Below are 19,481 nucleotides of genomic sequence, written 5' to 3' on the forward strand. Positions count from 1 at the left end.
TGCGACGTGAAGAAAGAAAAAAAGGCGAAATGGAGCCGCATGGCACGCTGTGTATACACGGTAACGTAGCCAACTTTGCTCTAGTCTCTATGCCCAGGTATCATTTTCATGGCCTGCGTTTTACGTTCATTCACGCTCTCACGAACGGAATACATAATTTCTTATATACTTCATGTAGTAAGCACTGCAGATGTCCATAACACGCTTTGTGTTGATAACTATTCCGATGCCTTACTTCATTTTTAGGGAATGGTGACACTATACGCTTTTGCGCACTTCTGTGATAGCAGTTTTCCAGCTTTGCCATAGCAAAACAAAAAAGGTCTAAAACGGCTCCCTCTTTCCTGGAGGTAGACTTGCGACACTTTTCACTCATTTCTTTCCATGGACATATAAAAACTGAGCAAGGAAAAGGACATTAGCATCGTTTGGTGTTTCATTAAACTATTGTACAAGCACGTCCGTTGCGATATTTTAATGTTCTCACTATGTTCGTGACGTCATCGATATTCCTGGCCTGGGTCAGACGTGCCATTAATCTGCACTGCACGTCCTCACTGCTATGCAGAGTATGTGTTCATAACGCAGCATAAGATTTTAAAGCTGCAAAAGCTCACGAAAAGCACGGATTGCTGCGATATTTCCCAACAGAGCGATGAACGGAACGGTTCACCACCTCCAAGGATAATGTACGGACATTAGGTTGCCGGCAATTTGCGCATATATGCTGTATGGGTAAAGATTCGATAAATGTTTGTACGCGGTGTAGCATAAATTTGTGATGCTTTGTGTTAATGTATACCACTATATATCACTATATGAACATCGGATATCGGACTGAGCGCACCGCACACGTTCTCTCTACCCTACGATAAAGCGATCACTAAGCCTTTAGGAAATGTAAAAATGTATCACGAAATCGAAGCGTGTGTTCCACTGTAGGAGGCGCAAGGCTCACGGTCGGGAAGGACACGCTGTGGACACTATCACACTACACGGACGCGTGTAACTTCGCCGAAATGTCTGCATAAACTAACTGAAAATAAAATATTTAAATGCGGCTTCGGAAACGTCACCCATGTGCAGGGTTTTCCCTGAACGCAATGGTTGCATAGTGGAAAAAGGTTTTCCAAGTCTTGAGATACTTGGCCGATGCAAATAATAGCCTGGAGCGTTTATTGATAATGCGTTTACAGTACATAATGGTTAAGCAATTTTTGTTTTATCCATTTTCATTTTCATTTCCCACTGATAACTTCATGATCGCCTGATCAGTCAATTCGTCGAATTCGATAAAAAAATGATTATGGTATGTACAATTCATATTCTTCATCTGTATTATCATCATGATATGGATATCACTGATATCACTGCTGCATTTGGCAGGATTGGTTGGTTTTGGAAACTGTGGAAAACCCCTACAAAAGCTCTGCTGAGAGAAAGTACATTTGTTTTGATTGTAGAAACCAAGAGAGAAAAAGCATCGCAGTGAGAAAGTCCAGCTTAGGGCCAGCAAAAAGGTGTGCAAAGGTGTTCTGTTCTGCGTTGGATATAAGCGTTTTATTTACTCAGATTTTCCATTCGTCGCTTTTACATTTTTACTACCATTGTGGGTAGATGGGCCGATTCGGTGTGCCTTCTTGTTGGTGTAGGTGAAAATGTAACCATCTGACAACCGTACCGTCCGTAGCTTTGTCGTACGAAATGGTGTGAGTTTGACAGTGTCCCTCCGGGTTTTGCTAGTAATGCCCCACGAAATGTCCTGATATGGTCAGTTCAATGCAATCTGTGAAGCATGTAATATGTAAGAATTAGGATATGGCTATGGTTTTGAGCTTGTTTTTGCGGGGATCCATCTCACCTTAAGCATAATGAATCCCATGTAGCTCAAATCCAGCATGAGAAACACGAGACCAAACGGAATGTTCGAAGACCACCAAAGCGTTGTCAGTAAAGAAATTGTTTGCAGCACAATGTACACGATGCAGATGTACGCTAGAATTGTTTGGACCAAAGTTTTGTAATGCAAAAGGGAATTTGATACAGTTGGTCTACGCGATTGTGAAACATCATGGCCTTTGCTGTGTTGGTAGCTTGAGTTGAAAGGTGATGATCTTGCTGATTCCAAAACATCGCGTGCCGTTATGTACTTTCCCTACGGAGTAAAGGAAAAAAATGTTTAAATTTAATACAAAAGTTGTAATTTAAAACTATATTCATACTACCTTTAGTTGGTTGCACAGCTTAAAGAAGAATCCGTTGAGCAGGATGGTGGTTATAAATTTGAAATAAACCGAAATGACATATACTCGGGTTGCAATCTTCAGGAGCTTTATCACCGTTTTGATGTGTTCTTTATACGATTGAATTGCTGATTCGTGGCCGGAAATAAAATACATTAAATTTTTATCAGTTTTCTGTCCCCAAACCGGGTGTACCATGAACTTACCTTCGATTTTGAAGCTGTACGGTATGGAACACAGCTTTTGGAAGGAAGTACTTCGCAGCAGCACTTTCGCTTCGCGGGGCGACTTTTTTAGATCGTTCACGGAAGACATGTTTATTTGCTTTCACTAGAAATCAGTATCACAGAAAATACTCGCACTCGCAGAGATTGTTCGGGAAGTAGTTAAAGTAGTTAAAGGGAAGTAGTTGAAAACATTTTGGAAAAGCAAAGAAAGCGTGTTCAACACACCAGATTGCTAGCTGTTGGGATACGATCAACCCAGCCCAACGTTCTTACTTCGACTGTGAAATCCTGTGCAGGTAGCAGTTTTTGCACGAGAGTATCATTTACCAAAGCTGTGTTCAATAAAGTCATACCGGACAATCGCGAAATAGCGTCATAGATTAAATTTTATGTTTGAGCAAAGTGAAGAGAAGGGAAATACTCCGGCAGTTCGGTATAGTTGGACGTACCGTTGAGTACTGATAACTCCGCTGACCTTTGGCTATTAAAAATTCAATAACATGCATCCGCTCGGTGTTGGCGGCGCACATGCTTTCCAAATGTAGCAAATAGACGGGGAATAAATAATCATGAAACGTAGAATTTTGCCTTTTGGCATCGTTTGAACCAAACTTTATTTTTCGATGAGATGCGATGATCGTTCTGCTGAGTGTTCTGCATATATGCTAGAAAAGATCACGTGAATGAAGTCTAGCGGTTTTGATGGTTGCAAGGCAACACGATAAGATCAGTGATCTTATTACATTGAAGTGATCAAATTTCATTTAACCTTCCGTGCCCAAAATACCCGAATTGTGTTGCACTAGGAAGAGGAAATTACTCGCTTAAACTTGCAAAGTGCGATGCCTGCGATTATTATTCTGGTATGCTAATTGAGTTAAATCTGTATGAAAAGAATTTGTATCAAATTGAAAATATTAAATATTGAAGGTGTGTTTCTTTTAGTTATAATCATTCTAAAAAACAGAGTGTAAATATTTACATTTGTTACACGCATGCAAAGGACAGTTGGCTTGGTTCCGCTAACGCGCAATAGATGACGCTGCAAGTTAAATAAAACTCTCAATCGGACGGAAAATGCTGCGTGGAAAATGTAAAATGTGACATTCACATCTGTCAGATGGGCCAATTGTGTAGTTTGGGTATTCGCCATTGATTTTTCTTGGGGAAAAAAGGCAAAGAAGAAAAAGCAAAGAAAGACTATTAAGTTTTTAAGTTAAGAAATCTAGCACCAAAATCGCTGCTAACACGTAATAAAAGCGTATGTAAATGTTTCTTTCCGTATGTTGTGTGTTGCATTGTGTGCCTAGTTCTGTGACTTTGTGTTTGTTTGCATCGTTGCCTGTGTTTCGATGAATGTTTCAAGCTTACTTTTCACCGATAGGTTGTAATGGAATGGACGTGTGCAAAAAATACATTTGCTCTGTTCTGTTGTTCTGCAGAAGGGAAATGAGAAAGCTATCCTGCTGAGTTTGCAGCATATGTAATCGGAAAAAACGAAAACCAATAGACTATTAGAATGCCTCAACAATGTGTATTTTCGTAATGGATACAGTGATGCCTCTTTTGCACTGACTCCATTGGTATTTGTACGAGACGCTAAATATCGTAGGTTTGCCCCTTCCAGTTCTTCCACCCTGTGTCAAGTGCACGTTTCCCTGTACAAGATGGATGGTGCAAATCATAATGTGTTATCAGAAGAACTTTTATTGTTGTCATCAGGTAAATAGTTTTTCCGACCCTCATTCAAGTATAAGGGCTGCCTGACGTAAATAGCGGACAACTAACCACACCGAATTACAGGGCAAGCTTCCAGCAAGGAATGTTAGGCTTTGTAAGAACTATAAAAAACACTGCTTAATAGTCTGCTTTTGGGATGGTGTGTAGTTTTTTAGGGTTTATGATTTGGTAGTTTATGTTGCTTTGTGCTAAATCTGTCTAACCGAAATGTGTGTGTGTTTTGGGCGTAATGTGCAAGTTCTCACAATAAATTCCGCATTTTAGATGATGAAAACGATGCCGATCTGGTTATTGATTACCTGAGCGAAGATCAATCCTTCACCCTGAAATGCACGGATGCCTCTGCCTGCTCTAATGAGATAGAAAACTGTTGCGATCTGAAGAATACAACAGGTGCAGCAGTAAACGTCAGCGAGTTGGCGAGAACAAACGGTAGCAATAGTGACGCGACTACAAATAATCACAGCAACATGGTGCCAATAATTAGTGTGACTCCTCACAGCCCTGGGGCCAAGTTTAATTTTCTAGGTAAGGTTTGCGTGGTTTGATATGAATCCAATAATTTGCTTGTAATATAACAAAACAAAATGTGTGTGTGCGTGTGGATGTTTTTTTTTCCTTTACAGAGGACACTCTTAATCAGTTACAATGTCTACGAGAAAGTGTAGCTCATATGAAAAATTCCACACTTCAAAACACGGCATTGGGAGGCATTGGTTCGACGGTATGTTGTTGCTATTGGTTAATAACTTAATGCAAAAAACACAATTTGACAACATTCTTTCATTATATTTAGATGTCCTCGACGAAATTGTTCTCCTCGTGTCCTTCGTTGCCAGATCTTACTATAGCAAATCCTATCAATGTTTGGCCGCATCATCATGTGCTGTACGGTTTGAATAATGATCGACGAAAGTCATGGACCGCCATTGAGGATTTAACAGAATGCACAAAGTCATCACACAAAAGGTACGCATTTTTGCTCGCCTGCAATTGTAATGCACGGCCTTAATAAATTGTACACGACGATAACATTGGCAACATTAACTTTGCAGCGTCAGCTTGTCTAGTCTGGACAGCGAAGAGCAGGAATCTTTACGAGCTGCGGAACGACTCCATAATCGAACGAGTAGAAACAGTACGGGTGGAATTTCAACACATTCCTTAAACGAAGCTGAGTTAGCGGTATGTATAGCTAACCAGGGGGCGGGAGGGACCAAGTAAGGTCAAGTCTCTTATATGTATATTTAATTTCTAGAGGGATTTTGAGAAAGTAGTGGCTAAACGCAATCTGGTGCCCGTGGTTCCACGGATTCCGTTACAAAAAAGCATATCCACTCCATCTATAGCTCCGGTCCGGAATCAGACTGTTAAGGAAGATAATCTAGCCTCGTAAGTATCAAACGCTCATATATAATGCCAATAATGCCATTAGCATAATGCTACAAGAACAAACAACGGTCAACTCCTTATTGGGCGTTGTGTGCTTTGTCCCAGTCCTACCCAACCAGCCATCGTAGTCTATCATTTTAAATGCAAAGTTTCGACCCGTTTTCGATTTTGAGGATTAAGTAAATTTTGACGCCGGTGGGTGCAAGCCTTAATGGGTCATGATATGTATATTCTTCGTTTTGCTTGGCGAAGATTTTATACCATTTCCGAATGAAACATGTTATCGATAATTGCTTGTCAGCAGTTTGATATCCTCAGTTGAAAGATCAGCTTGTAAAGCTATATAATGTTGTATTTTCCTTTCTTTCCCTACAAAAAATAAATCTCAAATGGCCGTAAAACTGCTAGTTCGAGGCATCTTTCTGACAGTGAAGATGAAACTCATGATCGATCACTACTTTGTGTGAGAGATAAAAAGTAAGTGTGTGCCGTGTTAGACCGATTTCTGATTGATGTTGAATATTTCTAAGCGTTTAAATGAACGGAAACATCTCTTCTACGCTAGTGACGCGTTTACTATCCCGATGTAATGTGATTGTAGTTGGTAGTTTTAATTGTTTTGCTGTCACACTATTGTTGGTACTCGTTGAAAAAATACACAGCTATCCGTTTGACGAAGTACTGGAGATTAGGTTTATCCGATTGCTACTTTCTACTCTATATCTTTCCACTTCTTCTTGGGTTGAATCTTACTCTGATTCAAATACTGATCGTTTCTAGACAATATCTACATCTAACAGCTTTCGTGTACATCATTTTATGGCCGGATACGGTTGAATCTTGGTCTATTTTTTTATTCTTCTAGTCATTTGTTATTCGTGCATATTTCAATACTGTAACCAATTCGTTTCAAGGGTTATTCGTTATGTTTATATGTCCCTTCTCTTTATTAAAAACTTCTGAATTCATGGCTGTAATTTTTAATCCATCCTTAATTTCCCTTCTCACAATCCATACACGGTTTAGCGAGGAATATCCAGAGCATCACGAAAAACGAAGAAAGCGTGGCTCATTATTTTTCCGGAAGAAGAAAGATAAATCTAAAACAAAAGGACAATCCTCTGTTTGTGATGGTTTGTATGATTTGTATGACAATATAAAAATTGAGATCTTATACCCAATTACAAACTTTGATCCTTCCTTGTAGCCTGTGGAGCAGTTATAAATCTGGCAACATACAAAGAGCACGCAGTAGAATGTAAAGCAAAGATAGCAAAGGTATGTAACTGGTTTGGCCGGACGATTATCGCCAAACCAAAAATTGACTTATTGTATACATTTCTATGTATTTTTTAGAAATATTTCCAGGCTCAACCAAAACCTAGCTCAAACAAGAAGAGCTCTGCCAACAGGTAATTAGACAGTGTTTTTACACATTTTCCATTTCATGTACAATTTTTGAACATTGAAATTGGCTGTGATGCATCAGTTTCATTTAAACCGTATTGTAATGAATTTATCCATGTAATGAATTAACATACGATAATGGATTACTCTTTGGCCTGCTATAATACTAATTTGAATTAATTTACTTCTTTGGAAATGACAACAAATTTTCGTCACCCAAAAAAGCATTGAGTGTCGTAAGACCTCTTTTAAATAAGGACAAGCTAAATTTGAACCAATTTTATGCATCCTCAGTGAATTTGTTTGATTCTTATTTTTTTTGAATTATCATATACTAATATTTTGCATATGAATGGACGTTTTGAATTAGTTACAAAGATATGTGTTAGGAATGTATTTCGCAGTTCTGCTGTAGTTTCTTCGTCAATAACTTCGGCAAATAACCAACCTTCAATAAATTTTAACTGGAAGTTTTGAACTAGCTTGCTTTATATAAGCCTAATTATCTGTTAATATTAATTTCGACGTAATATTTTGGTTGCTTTTTACTTTATCAGTTTCGTTCATGATTTAAGCCTGAATATTTACGATGATTTGTATATGCTTTTCATAGCCAAACAGGTAGATGTTAATTTACGGCATGAACTATAGAAATTGATGCAAGAGTATGTGCGCTTTTAACACGGGCAGTCGATAGTGGTATATGCTATCTCGCTTTGTACCATGATTTGAATTCGAACTATTGCATTTTATTCGCAGCTTATCGTTTTCTCGAACAAAATAAAACAGTTTGCAATGTAACAGTAGGTATTTGTATATTAATGCAGATCTGGTTTTGGGAACTAGTACTAACAAGAACATGTCAGTTATGTTCCTTGTTTTCTAACTGACTTACATGTTGATCCACCACCAAAGGCTAATATTACTAGTATGTTGAGTTAGTAACCAGTTCCCTGTCTTACATATATGCATATATTTCATCAGTCGGGCAAATCCTTTTATTCCATCTGTGAAAATTTGATCTTGTAGGTAAACATCTATTAAATGATCACAAATGTCTTTATTCTTATGTATTACTAACGCTAACCACCGTTATGCATATTGCATTGATTTGAAAAAAAACATGATAAAGTGGCAAAAAAATGACTGGATGTTACTCTCCGTGGCGATTGGTTGCTAACAAATTAGGCGTGGTATCACAACACGCTAGGTAACGCTAGTTAAAAAACTATTCATTCACTAAAAACCCAATTATCTTTCTATCTTCATAACCACTACTATCATTTAATTCCATCGCCTTCTCGTGAAGAAAACTATTGCTTTTATCCTTTTGAAAGATACACATGTTCTATCTCTTCTCTATCAGCGGTAGACATCCTGAAAAGTGGTAGACACATTTCTGACTCTTTCTGTTTTCTTAATCTCTCTACATTTCTATTTGTCCGTATCTGTCTCTGACTGTGTAAATTGCTTAAACTATGATCTAGATTTCGTGCAATTCATACAACTCGAACAGTACCGATCGAAGCCTTAAACAGTATGTATCAGCCGCAACCTACGTTTGATATTGGATTTCATTTTTGCCTTTCAATTAAATTTTGAATTTTGATCAAATCTGGGTGCACCTTTGCACTGTACCGTGCTTCCCATAAAGAACACTGACTATCCAGCTATGGGTGATTCTACTCACAGATAGCGAAGCGCCATTAGTCAAACCAAGGCCTTGACCTATTAATGATTACGCATTTTTTAAATGTTCACTTCGCGTATCGTTGTTAGCTTTCGCATTTAATGTTGTTTAATAAATAGTTCATAATTTTATGAGAATCAAGTTAAAGCATATTCCATTTTGAAACTTAAATTCAATAGTTTCGGTAAAATCAAATCGATAAAATAGTGAATATACTTTAAACCATGAGTTTTACAGCGGCAAGGCGAGATCGTTTTTCGAACAAGTCAGTTAAAAGACTTATTGAAAAAAGACACATGTTCATCTATTACACTGTCTGTATTTTCTCTCTCTAAACTCCTTTGTATCTCTACAACTGCAATCTTAAAATTCACACTCCAATGCGCACTTTCTTCTCTCAGTATGTTTTGGAACATAGCGGTAGCGGTACCGGTGCTGATGTGTTCTATCTTCTTCAGAATTCTGCTATATTTTCTGTTTTATTTGCTGTTTGCAACGTTTTGTTTATGTGTGACTTTCTTCGTTCGTTGCTTTGCAGTTTTCTGTTGCGGACCTGTGGTGGTCATTTTTTTATTTATACGTTTTCATGTGTTTTTTGTATTTACTTTCGCTTGCTATAGCCACAATTCCTCGCAACACGATGATCAGGGTAGAGACTATTATGATGGCAACGTGCATAATGATAACGCTAAGTGAGTATAAATTGAATAGACAAACAATGTTTTTCTTCTTATAAGTGTGTGTAACGGTTCCTTCATCGTTTGTTCTCTTTTTGCAACTCTTTCTCTAAGTAATATATGTATTTGAATTTCTCTTTCTTACGTGATTAAAAAAGATCTTCATTTTAATGCATTATGCAGTAACAAACAAAACAAATTTAAAATGTTCAAATCGCATGTTGAAATTGTATATTTGTCGGTGCTTAAAGTTACATCGAATTATGTTCAAAAACATTTACACACACAGTGTCGTGTTGTCATTGTATCGACTAACACGTACTGGCAATCTAGGAAATTGGGGAATAAAACTTAAACATTCATTACTTGTATTGCAGTTACTCAGACGACGTTCCGTTGATAAGGGATGAATTTCTGCACGAAGCGCCTATCGGTCCACATGAGCTGGGTGCAGAGCCCATTCTAGGCGTTGCAATTGATGAGCACGACTCATGGAGCCCCAGTGTCCCTAAAGAGGTGGTCAAAGGGCTAAAGGACAAACAGGTTCGTATCTCAGTGACACTTGGTTATGTGTAATAGCGTTTTATAATGATCGAAACTTTTCGCTCCTTATTTAGGTGAAACGTCAAGAACACATTTATGAATTTATCATGACAGAGAAGCATCATGTTCAAACTTTACTAGTCATGCAGAAGGTATTTGTAGAAAGTCTTCAGAAACACTTCAGCCATCTAAACTTAGAACGGATGTTTCCAAGGCTCGTTGAACTAACCGAGCTACATACCGGATTTCTTCGCAAACTGAGATTGAAACAAAGAGAACATCACATAGTGGATAGCATCGCCGATATCCTACTCGACTTTTTCTCCTCAATGTCAGCTCAGAAGCTTAAAAGTTCATATGGCGAATTTTGTTCAAATCATCGATCAGCGTTGGATACGTTCAAGTGTTACATGACTGGTGACAACGTGTTTGCTGAATGGTACAAGCATTGTCAGCAAAATCCACTCCTGAAGAAGAAAGGCATACCCGAATGTATTTTGTTCGTTACTCAGCGCCTAACTAAATACCCGCTACTTATCGACCCTTTGCTGAAAAGCTCTCGTGAAGACAAGATTGAGCAGGAAAAGCTGCAGAAAGCCATGTCGCTGGTAAAAGAAATACTAGTTGACGTGGATGCCCGGGTGGCCGATAAAGAGAAAGAGGATCGTCAATTAGAGATTTTTAAACGTATTGATGCCAAATCCTGCGCAATCTTTAAAAAGGATAAGTTCAAAAAATCGGACATAATATCATGCAATCGAAAATTAAGGTAAATAGTTCCTAGACAGTAATGCATCATGTGCAACTAGTATTCTAAGGTTTTGATTTATTATAGATTCGAAGGAGTAGCCACTTTAATGCAAGGCCGATCCAAAATGCAAACAGTTCTGGTGGTTGTCCTATCGGATTGCTTGTTCTTTCTATTGGAAAATTCGCATAAATATTCTTTCTTCACTCCAGAGAATAAGGTAAGCGATCAATTATCCATCGAAAATTTGCAGTTTGTGAAGCAAGTGTGTTTTTGTACTGTACTGTCTTACGTGCTTTACAGGCGGGCGTAGTTTCTCTGCAAAAGCTTTTAATTCGTGAAAAAGCTGGCACAGAATCTCGAGGTATTTACATCATATCTTCAAACCCGGCTTATCCGGAAATGTACGAACTGAAGGTACAAAATCCAAAAGATAAAAATGTGTGGATCCAATCAATACGGTAAGTGGTACATTTTCATTAGGATGTAATATCGCCCCAATAATAATTGTGCACATTTTTTCTTACAGTGCTGCCGTTATTGACTGTCCCTCAGATGAGTCGGAAACAGATGACTACATGAGCATTGAACAAAGGCAAAAAATAATAGATCTAAAACAAGCAAATATTCGGGAGATAATTTGTAAGTATATTGTAAATTGTGAAATTGAAGGGTTAGCTCTAAAATATGTGTTGTTTTTAACACTTCGTCACATTGTTCGTTGTGTAAAATGAAGTAAATTTTGTATACATATCTTTACTATCTGTACATTAATGTGCAAATAGCCTTCTACTCTTTTCTCGCAAGAATGCACTTCACTTACTGTGGTTGAACAGGATCAGCTTTTTGTTCTATTTTAATACAAGGCACATTTCATTGAACAGATTCCAAATTCAGCAATGCCATTCATGCATAATTAACTAGTGCTCAACTAGGTGCTGGATAAAACGAAGAAAATATATGGGTGCATGGACTAAATCAACACCAAGTCCATTTGAAATATGATTGCCTCTGGAATAGAAAAGCCTTCCTAGTAATGAATCTTAACTAGCAAACGCACAAATTCAGAATTGTATCAGGTGGCAAATTCACGAAATGCATGTACTGAAAATATGGAAGATATCAATAACTTTGAAAGTGTGTCAATGTTGACAAGGCTCTATATAGCTAGGAATAGATGTACTAAATAGATTGCTTGTTCTGTTTCTAACATGTTATCGCTGAAGCTCTCGGAACAACCGAACTGGAAGGTAATAATCAAAAAGATTGCCAGTTATTTAATGTATTGTAATATGTTGTTTATTGTTACCGTACTAGAGAAATGCATGAACATATGTAGTCGATTTATTATTTTTCCACCAAAATCTCGTGATTCTTATTTGAAATGTTTACGAACTTGTATAATATGTGATCGCACATCAGCAATAAACAAAAAAAACTTTTCAACAGGTAAAATGCGGCAGAAGGACTTCGAGCAGGCGATATTACTTGAAGAAAAGATAGCGCTACAGTTGAGCTTGTTGCTGGATAACGAGCAAAACGCTGAGCAACTAGGTCCCGCCGTTGAGTCATTTATCTCAAATTACGGATCGTATAGAGATCTTATCTCCGATGACTGTGATACTATAGAAATATGGAAACGGGTGTTGAACTCTATACAAGAAATTAGTTCTCTGGCATCTTCGCTCTATACGGCTGCGACGGGATTACCACTATCTAGGTCCACCAGCTCAGTTGGTGAGCGTCAGAGCGAATTGTTCATCTCTCCAACCTTACCAAAACGGGCAGAAACTTTTGGTGGATTCGATGAGCGTCGATCAAAACAACTAATAACTGGCGGAGGAATTGGAGGTACTAATTCAACAATGCATACTGCCAACTCACGTGACGCTGTTCTTTCAACATTATCAGCCGGATATTTTACCAACCGTGAAACGTATGAAAAACGAGAACAGCAGACTCATTCTTCATCTTCAGGGTTGGACGTCGATCAGCTTTCTATGTTGGCTAATCCTCACAGTACTACTTCATACGGCCAGCAGAAGTTGTTGGGCAGTGGCACAGAAGGTGTGTCATCTGATTTGGCCAAAGATCAGAATTACGCAGCTTTACACGTATCACACCATCTGCACACTCTGCTTTGTATAATCTCACAACAAATGACAACCATTCAGAGCCTGCAGCATCAGCTAAATAGTTATCGCGAAAATCCAAAGACACTGTATCGACATAACGACCAACTGGAAGAATTGCGTAACTTGCAGGATAAGCTGCAGGAAGAAAAGACGAACTGGCAGAAACAAAAAGAACAGGAGGAGCGTGAACTCGAAGAAACGAAACACTCACAGAAAGCTTTGCAGGATCAGATACGGGCAGAACAGGAAGATATCAGACAGCAACGTGAACAACTGTATCGGAAGATGGAAATTTTGTCGAGCCAAGGACTGTTACTTTCTCCAAGCGTAAGTTTTTTTTAAACTAGTGTAGCTGGGAAATATTGTATGATCAAAAATTGTTAAATAAATGCCCCGTTTCTAGGTTGCGATACCGATACCAACTGGAGTAACATCGTCATTGGAGGATACACAAAGTGTCAGCGAAGAGCACCACGTGGATAGTGCCTTCGGAGGAAGCATTGCAGCAGGTTCTATGGCTGGATCTTCGGTTACAATCGATCGCAAGAAAGATAAATGGCGAACAGCAAGCAGTACGTATGCAGATGTCGAAATTATAATGTATGGTCAATCTAATGAAAGTCTATTTAAACATTATTTCAGTATCCAAGACACCTCCAGCAAACCTAGTAAGTGCAACTAATGCAGCAAAGATTAATGCAACTAACATAAAACAGCAGCTGCCGCTAAAACTATCATCATTGTCGAGGTAAGAATGTTTTCATATAGGTATTGTATGTATGTATATATTTTTCTAAAGAACGAATTGTGAATGCTTATATTAGCTAAAATGTTTTGGCTAAGGATTTTTTATGTATTTTTGTATTTTCTGCTTTCAGCACAAAGCAGGGCTCTGCTGCCAGCAACTTGGTAATGTCACCTAACAGTAGCAATGTTGGCATGGTTTCGCATGCAGCTGGCGTTGGGGTGACTCAAATGTTTCCTTTGAAGCTAGCTGATAAGAAGGTATATCAGTGTTAAATGCTAAATACAATCGTATACTTTATATTCTCGCATACTACCTTTTCTATTTAGATTTCTTCCACTGGCACTCCAAATCATTCTCGAACTGGTAGCAGTCCTGCCGTAATACAACAACAAATTCAAGTACAATCGGGTAATCCTGCTACTAGGTATGTTTTATCAAACGAAATAACATTTTCCTTTATTGAGTTATGTATACTAAAATATTGTTTATTGCAGAACAAACACCTATCCAAAAATCCCAGAACGCTTTCGCTTAAGAAGTTCTGACAACTATCCTGGCCCACCAAGCACTGCTTGTTCAACTACACCACAAACGTATCAGTATTCATCACCGTCACACCCTATGGTGGCATTGTCTTCGACTCCTCCTCCGCTAGTGCCCGCTAGAAGCACGATACAGCAGGAATCGAGCGGAGCACGTACTTCCTCTCCCATTTCGGCTCGCCATCCCAGCTTACAGTCACCGCAGAAACCTACTGATCCGTCACAGATGGGAGGCAGCAAAGGTGACAGCAGCAACAGCAAGGCCAAGGAGGAAGAAGTGATGTACTTTTGATATACACCAGTCGAAGTGGAGATCTAAACTTCGGAAAGCTTTCTACGGTTTAGTAAGTAAGTAATGCCTTCTTATCATTCCTTGTATTGAGTTACACACAATTCTTAAGGCCCCACTGATCTCGGATGAGGTGAAACAGTGTCATTGAGGTCCGGAATATAGACACATGCTATCTATTCGATCATGATAGGAACTGTACTTGATTCTGCATTGATGGCCTACAACAAGCATTTTTAGTAAATCGTTATATACGGTGGTAAGGTATGAATGTTAAATTAATGTCAGATATATGTGTTATTGAACTAAAAGTGCTAAATAATAAATTGAATTGCATCCTCACGATGTAATATATTGATGGCAATGCAAATGGTTGTAACGGAGGCGTGTGGACACTTTAGTGACAGAAACGGATGGTAACGCACGATAGTTGCTTTTTATGTGTTTAATGGACAAATGGTCGAATGCATTAACAATTTGATGTTCGAAACTGATTGTTCATTCTCCAATAGTACAAGCACTTTATTATGTTCCATTCTTTTACTTTTACGGTTTTTGTTCGAACTGTTCGATCCTTCCTACTTCTGCTACTGTAAATGTCTACCTAGAACAACTACTTATGAGTGATGAACTGTTGGAATAAAACTGATTTATTGATACTGTGATGACGTTTTTGTCGATTTGAAGAAACGTAGACAAGTTACTTTCCAATCTAGCGGAAACGTGGAAAATATTTGCATTATAGTAATCTCCAAGCTGTTCACTCAATGAACATCGGTGGTAATATGTTTTCATGGCTACTCCTACGTAGACTGTACCATGGATGTAGATGCTAGAATTATGGATTGCAAGCATGACTGTAAGACTGTACTGGCAAACAAAAAATGCAAATAAACAATGTAGTAGATTTTTGTTTAAAACAAATCTACAGACACACATCATTGTGCAGGGTTAAAAGAGTACACTCATAAAACACCCAAACAATCGCGCACCTACACTTCAATCACTTAGGGACAATATATAGAGAACCGTATAACATAGTAAACCGACTGTAATTGATTTTACTGAACTATTACTGTAAGTGTTTTGTAGCAAAACGTGTTATTAAGGAAAGCTACGATAATTTTGAATGAAAAAAAAACAAACAAACAGTCTACCAATATATAAGACCGCCGAAACGTGTGTACGTGTATAGAAACAAGTAAACCAAAATGAGATAAGGAAAACGCTACAAAATGTCCTCAAACTTAAAAATGCTCTGTTTAGCTAACTTCTTGACAATACAATTAATGAAATTTTTAACAAGGTTGATAACAATGAAAACTACAAAACAAATCTTGAAAAAAAAAAGAGAAATACACATTGAAATTTAAACGCGATATAACTCTAAACAAGTATGCATAAGAATGTGTAATACGGGCTAAAAGAAGAAAAAAACTATCTGAAGATTTATATTTGTGAACAAAACGGGATACAAATACATAATAATAACAATAATGTATAGTGGGGCTTAAACAGCGCTGAGGCCAACAACAAATTGCACACTATATTCGCGTTGAACCACAAAATGTGAAAATGTGTACAATTGAATAAAAAAATAAAATGTATGTGTTATATATGAACAAGAACAAAATACTTAGACATACACAGCTATGTAACACTCTTTTACAAATCCATGCGTAAATGTACAATATAAGACACACACCTACTTTGGGTGGAAAAAATCAAGCTATATTTTATCGAAACAATATTTTTAAACATATGGAAATACATTCGTGTTGATGCATCTATTCATGTGTATATGATGCTTATGTATAGCATATGTTGTTGTATCAAGTAATATGGAAAAGACTATAAACTGCTCAATCATTTTACAACACTATTCATAGCGAGAAACGTGTTACACTACTACGCTCAAGCGTTTGGTACATGTTGTTAACATTCCTTCCTACCTAGTTATCTACCGTGAGAAGCTCAATAATCATATCGACCAGTGTGATTGTTGGAAAATTAATGATGAACACAATGATGTTGTTTCGTGTTGCAACATTTGGTGTGTAAAGCATAGTATGAACAAGTCGTTAGCGTGTATGAATTTTCATGCATTATTCTTCGCATTCTGCTGCGTGGTGTAGGTGTTCGCAATGCACACAGTACGTTTTAGTGTATAGCATTTTTTCAACCGTTGTATCAATAGTTTGTACTATAATTGATTAGAAACATCATCCTCAAATCACTACGATTCTTACCGATCAGAGAAGAAATTAATATTAAAGCTGCTCTTATTTAGTTTGCTTCGAACAATGCTTTACTTACTTGAATTGAAAGCGCACATTGTTTCAACGAATATGTTGTAAACTGACATGTAACAGGTGTAGATGTGGGATAGTGAAGAGCGAACGCGGAAACATGAAGTCACTCAATCCACCGAATTTCTCTGCTAAAAGGAAAACAAACAACACTGCAAAACAATCATGAATTTAGACTGTCGAGAATATAAAAATGAAGGTACAGTGAATAAGAAAGGCTTATTCTCTAAGGCATAGCGGATAAACATGATATATAACGTTCAGACAACACAAGACAAATGAATTTAAAAACAATCTCTTTAAATGGTTATGACTGTTTTTAATCGTGAAAGCAAATGTTGAAGGGATATAGGAAAAAGCAGTAGTATTGTGTTGATTGTACTCCATATGGATTGGTTGTGTTCTTTCAGTGAAGCAATTTGAAGAGTCCTAGGTCACTAGTGACAGTGCAGATCACAGATCATTGAGCAAACATTATGTATGTCTTCAAATACAACTATTTCGTCCCTCTTTTTTCTACTAAACCGCTTGAAAAGAACGAACATGTATTGAAGAATGTATTGCATATTTCAATTGTTAGTAGTGGTATTTACACGATCAGTATTTCCTGCATATGTATTAGAAGCAAATCCAAACATACACTCACATAGACACACAATTCACTTAATATAACGAATATAGCATGAATGAATGGTTTGAGTATTGAGGAACATTTTAAGAAATATATACCTACGTGTACCACTCTTGCGAAGCGGACGTAATAAAATGAAATGCAACATGGCAAACATACCAAACAGAACAGAAATGGAATATGGTACATAAAAAGAAACAAAAAAAAAACTAACAATGTAACTTACCACACTTAAATTTTTGACAACAGAAATGTTATTGAAATGTTATCATTCAGTCACTGTTGAAATGTTAGAATAAATATTAACGAACAGATGAAAAAAAAACATTGACTAATGTGTAGCTGATTGTGATTTTCTTTTTATTTTGTCTTGTCGTCGATCTCGTCTTATCAGTAGACCTGGCCAAAAGTAGCCAATTATCATATTTAAAATGATTTCCAGTTGTTGTAAAAGCAAGTTTGAAGGAAACATTTTTTTGTAACCGAGCAATCGTTTTGGCTGATTAGGTAGGGATCGATTGCATCACGAAGATCTTCGTCACTGTGATGGGCGCGGACATGGCTTACCGCAACAGTAAAAATGTTGCTGCGCGATCGCGTGTGTAATAGATGTCCGTAAGAAATGTAATGAACTAGAACACAAGAATGAGGGACTATAGAAAGTGAGACAATTGCGCGTGGTAAGAAGTAAAGCAATGAACGCAGTCTATTGATAGTGCTTATCAAAAAATGGTCCATATTTTGTTGAAAGATTTCATCCTCATTCTCAGTATATATCAGTCGACGCTATAGAGCTGATGAGTGTTAAATGATTAATACAGTTCTAGTCGATTGAATTCGATCGGCGGTGAGCATATCCGCAGAGACCGGAGCCATAAACGCAGAGGAGAATGGATATTTGGCACGACGCGCTGTTATGGATGTGCTCATTTTGCGGACTGTGTGTTTTGGTAAGTACGCGGGGATGTTCCTGTTTGATTGTAACTATTTTTAACTGTCTTATTTTGCACCTTTCTAGTTGTACATTTGCACCGTAAGAGCTAATCTTAAGCAGTGGAAAGGACGGTTAGGTCAAACTTTTGGTCTGACTTTGAAGCCAAATCCTGCAGGTTTGTATTTGCGTAGACCCAATAGACTAAATATTATGTGATAAACATTGATTCACTCACTTTTGTCCATTCTTTTAGGAAGCCTTCCAGTTTCGGTGTATATTATTCAACCGGACGCAAAGTATGTCCCAAATTTGGTGCATTTAAATTACGACATTTTGCTGCAAGATAACAAGTTTCGGGAACAGAAACTTAAGCTAGATAATAATTTCCTACATGGAAGTACAAATAACTTAGTGTAAGGAGTTATTTCTCTATGTGATATGAATGTATAATTTAAATGTGCTACCAGTAATAATATCTCCAATAAAAGCAACATAATTCTAAATCCCTTCAGTTGTACAGTTGAGCACTTCCCAAACGTCCCATTCAAAATTGGCTGTCAGTGTGAACTGTCAATGGCGTGCAACAACAACGAAGTCTAGGAAAAAAAAAAAAAACAAAAAAAGGTTTGTTTTTTCTAGACGACCCAGCTGCGGGGTGAGTTTATTGCTGTTTTTTTAAATGTTTTTAAAGAATTTCGCTAATATTTATCGGGCAGTTAGCACCTAGTAATCGTTAATTGAATGTACCATTCAGCAATGTCTTACTTTGACTGAGCGATGTCCAAAAACTCAACTGTGCAACTCGAAAAGCAAAACATCTTGCATTCGCATTATCGGTTTCAAATGCACAAACGCAACGTTGATCTATCTTTGCTACTTCGTCCGGATTGCGTAGTGGCTTGGTGAGCAGATCGAAACCTGCAAAAAGTACATCTCGTATCAAACAACCGGTGTGTTTTGAAGAGCTAGTGGAAAATGTGTACTCTGTATCACATTAGTAACTTGTGATGCAAACAACAGCATCATTGGCACTGATTGGCTAGCTGTTATTTGGCAGAAGACGCGTTCATATAAGCAAAGAGCATTTACATTTGTTGTGTTGGCGCGTCGCTGGGTAATCATTTTATAGTTTTACTGCTTGATCGCTGATACGTGCAGGATGTCGGGCATCAAAAACAGTAGGAAACAATCTTTATCAGTGAACGAGAGCAACGTGTCACTCATTA

At 37.6% G+C, this 19,481-nt stretch overlaps 2 protein-coding genes across 2 annotated transcripts; one reads left to right on the forward strand and one right to left on the reverse strand.

Annotated features, from left to right (window-relative positions):
• Positions 1-1,771: 1,771 nt before the first annotated feature.
• Positions 1,772-2,558, reverse strand: LOC128713297 (uncharacterized). The gene is made up of 4 exons (XM_053808157.1): positions 2,450-2,558; positions 2,226-2,371; positions 1,862-2,155; positions 1,772-1,786 (listed from the first exon to the last, which is right to left on the reverse strand). The coding sequence occupies exons 1-4, from the start codon at positions 2,556-2,558 to the stop codon at positions 1,772-1,774; spliced, it is 564 nt and encodes a 187-aa protein (XP_053664132.1).
• Positions 2,559-4,137: 1,579 nt separating this feature from the next.
• Positions 4,138-14,384, forward strand: LOC128710750 (rho guanine nucleotide exchange factor 18). The gene is made up of 24 exons (XM_053805605.1): positions 4,138-4,192; positions 4,475-4,738; positions 4,837-4,934; positions 5,007-5,179; positions 5,266-5,395; positions 5,469-5,602; positions 6,011-6,079; positions 6,629-6,735; positions 6,810-6,880; positions 6,959-7,014; positions 8,142-8,219; positions 9,320-9,391; positions 9,754-9,919; positions 9,994-10,688; positions 10,755-10,887; positions 10,971-11,128; positions 11,197-11,309; positions 11,894-11,917; positions 12,117-13,129; positions 13,206-13,374; positions 13,445-13,550; positions 13,681-13,807; positions 13,877-13,974; positions 14,045-14,384. The coding sequence occupies exons 1-24, from the start codon at positions 4,138-4,140 to the stop codon at positions 14,382-14,384; spliced, it is 4,449 nt and encodes a 1,482-aa protein (XP_053661580.1).
• The last annotated feature ends 5,097 nt before the right edge of the window (positions 14,385-19,481 follow it).

The sequence above is a fragment of the Anopheles marshallii genome, chromosome 3 (genome assembly GCF_943734725.1).
Source record: "Anopheles marshallii chromosome 3, idAnoMarsDA_429_01, whole genome shotgun sequence".
NCBI classification, from domain to species: Eukaryota; Metazoa; Arthropoda; class Insecta; order Diptera; family Culicidae; genus Anopheles; species Anopheles marshallii.

What these genes read in the sequence shown, in the direction of transcription:
- LOC128710750 (XM_053805605.1), top strand. Translation starts at nt 4,138, where the DNA reads ATGGATGGTGCAAATCATAATGTGTTATCAGAAGAACTTTTATTGTTG. An exon ending in TAAACGAAGCTGAGTTAGCG is followed by an intron (nt 5,396 to 5,468) that starts GTATGTATAGCT and finishes TTTAATTTCTAG; the next exon opens with AGGGATTTTGAGAAAGTAGT. An exon ending in GTAAAGCAAAGATAGCAAAG is followed by an intron (nt 6,881 to 6,958) that starts GTATGTAACTGG and finishes TGTATTTTTTAG; the next exon opens with AAATATTTCCAGGCTCAACC.
- LOC128713297 (XM_053808157.1), bottom strand. Translation starts at nt 2,558, where the DNA reads ATGTCTTCCGTGAACGATCTAAAAAAGTCGCCCCGCGAAGCGAAAGTG. An exon ending in GTACAGCTTCAAAATCGAAG is followed by an intron (nt 2,372 to 2,449) that starts GTAAGTTCATGG and finishes GCCACGAATCAG; the next exon opens with CAATTCAATCGTATAAAGAA. An exon ending in AGCTGTGCAACCAACTAAAG is followed by an intron (nt 2,156 to 2,225) that starts GTAGTATGAATA and finishes TTTACTCCGTAG; the next exon opens with GGAAAGTACATAACGGCACG.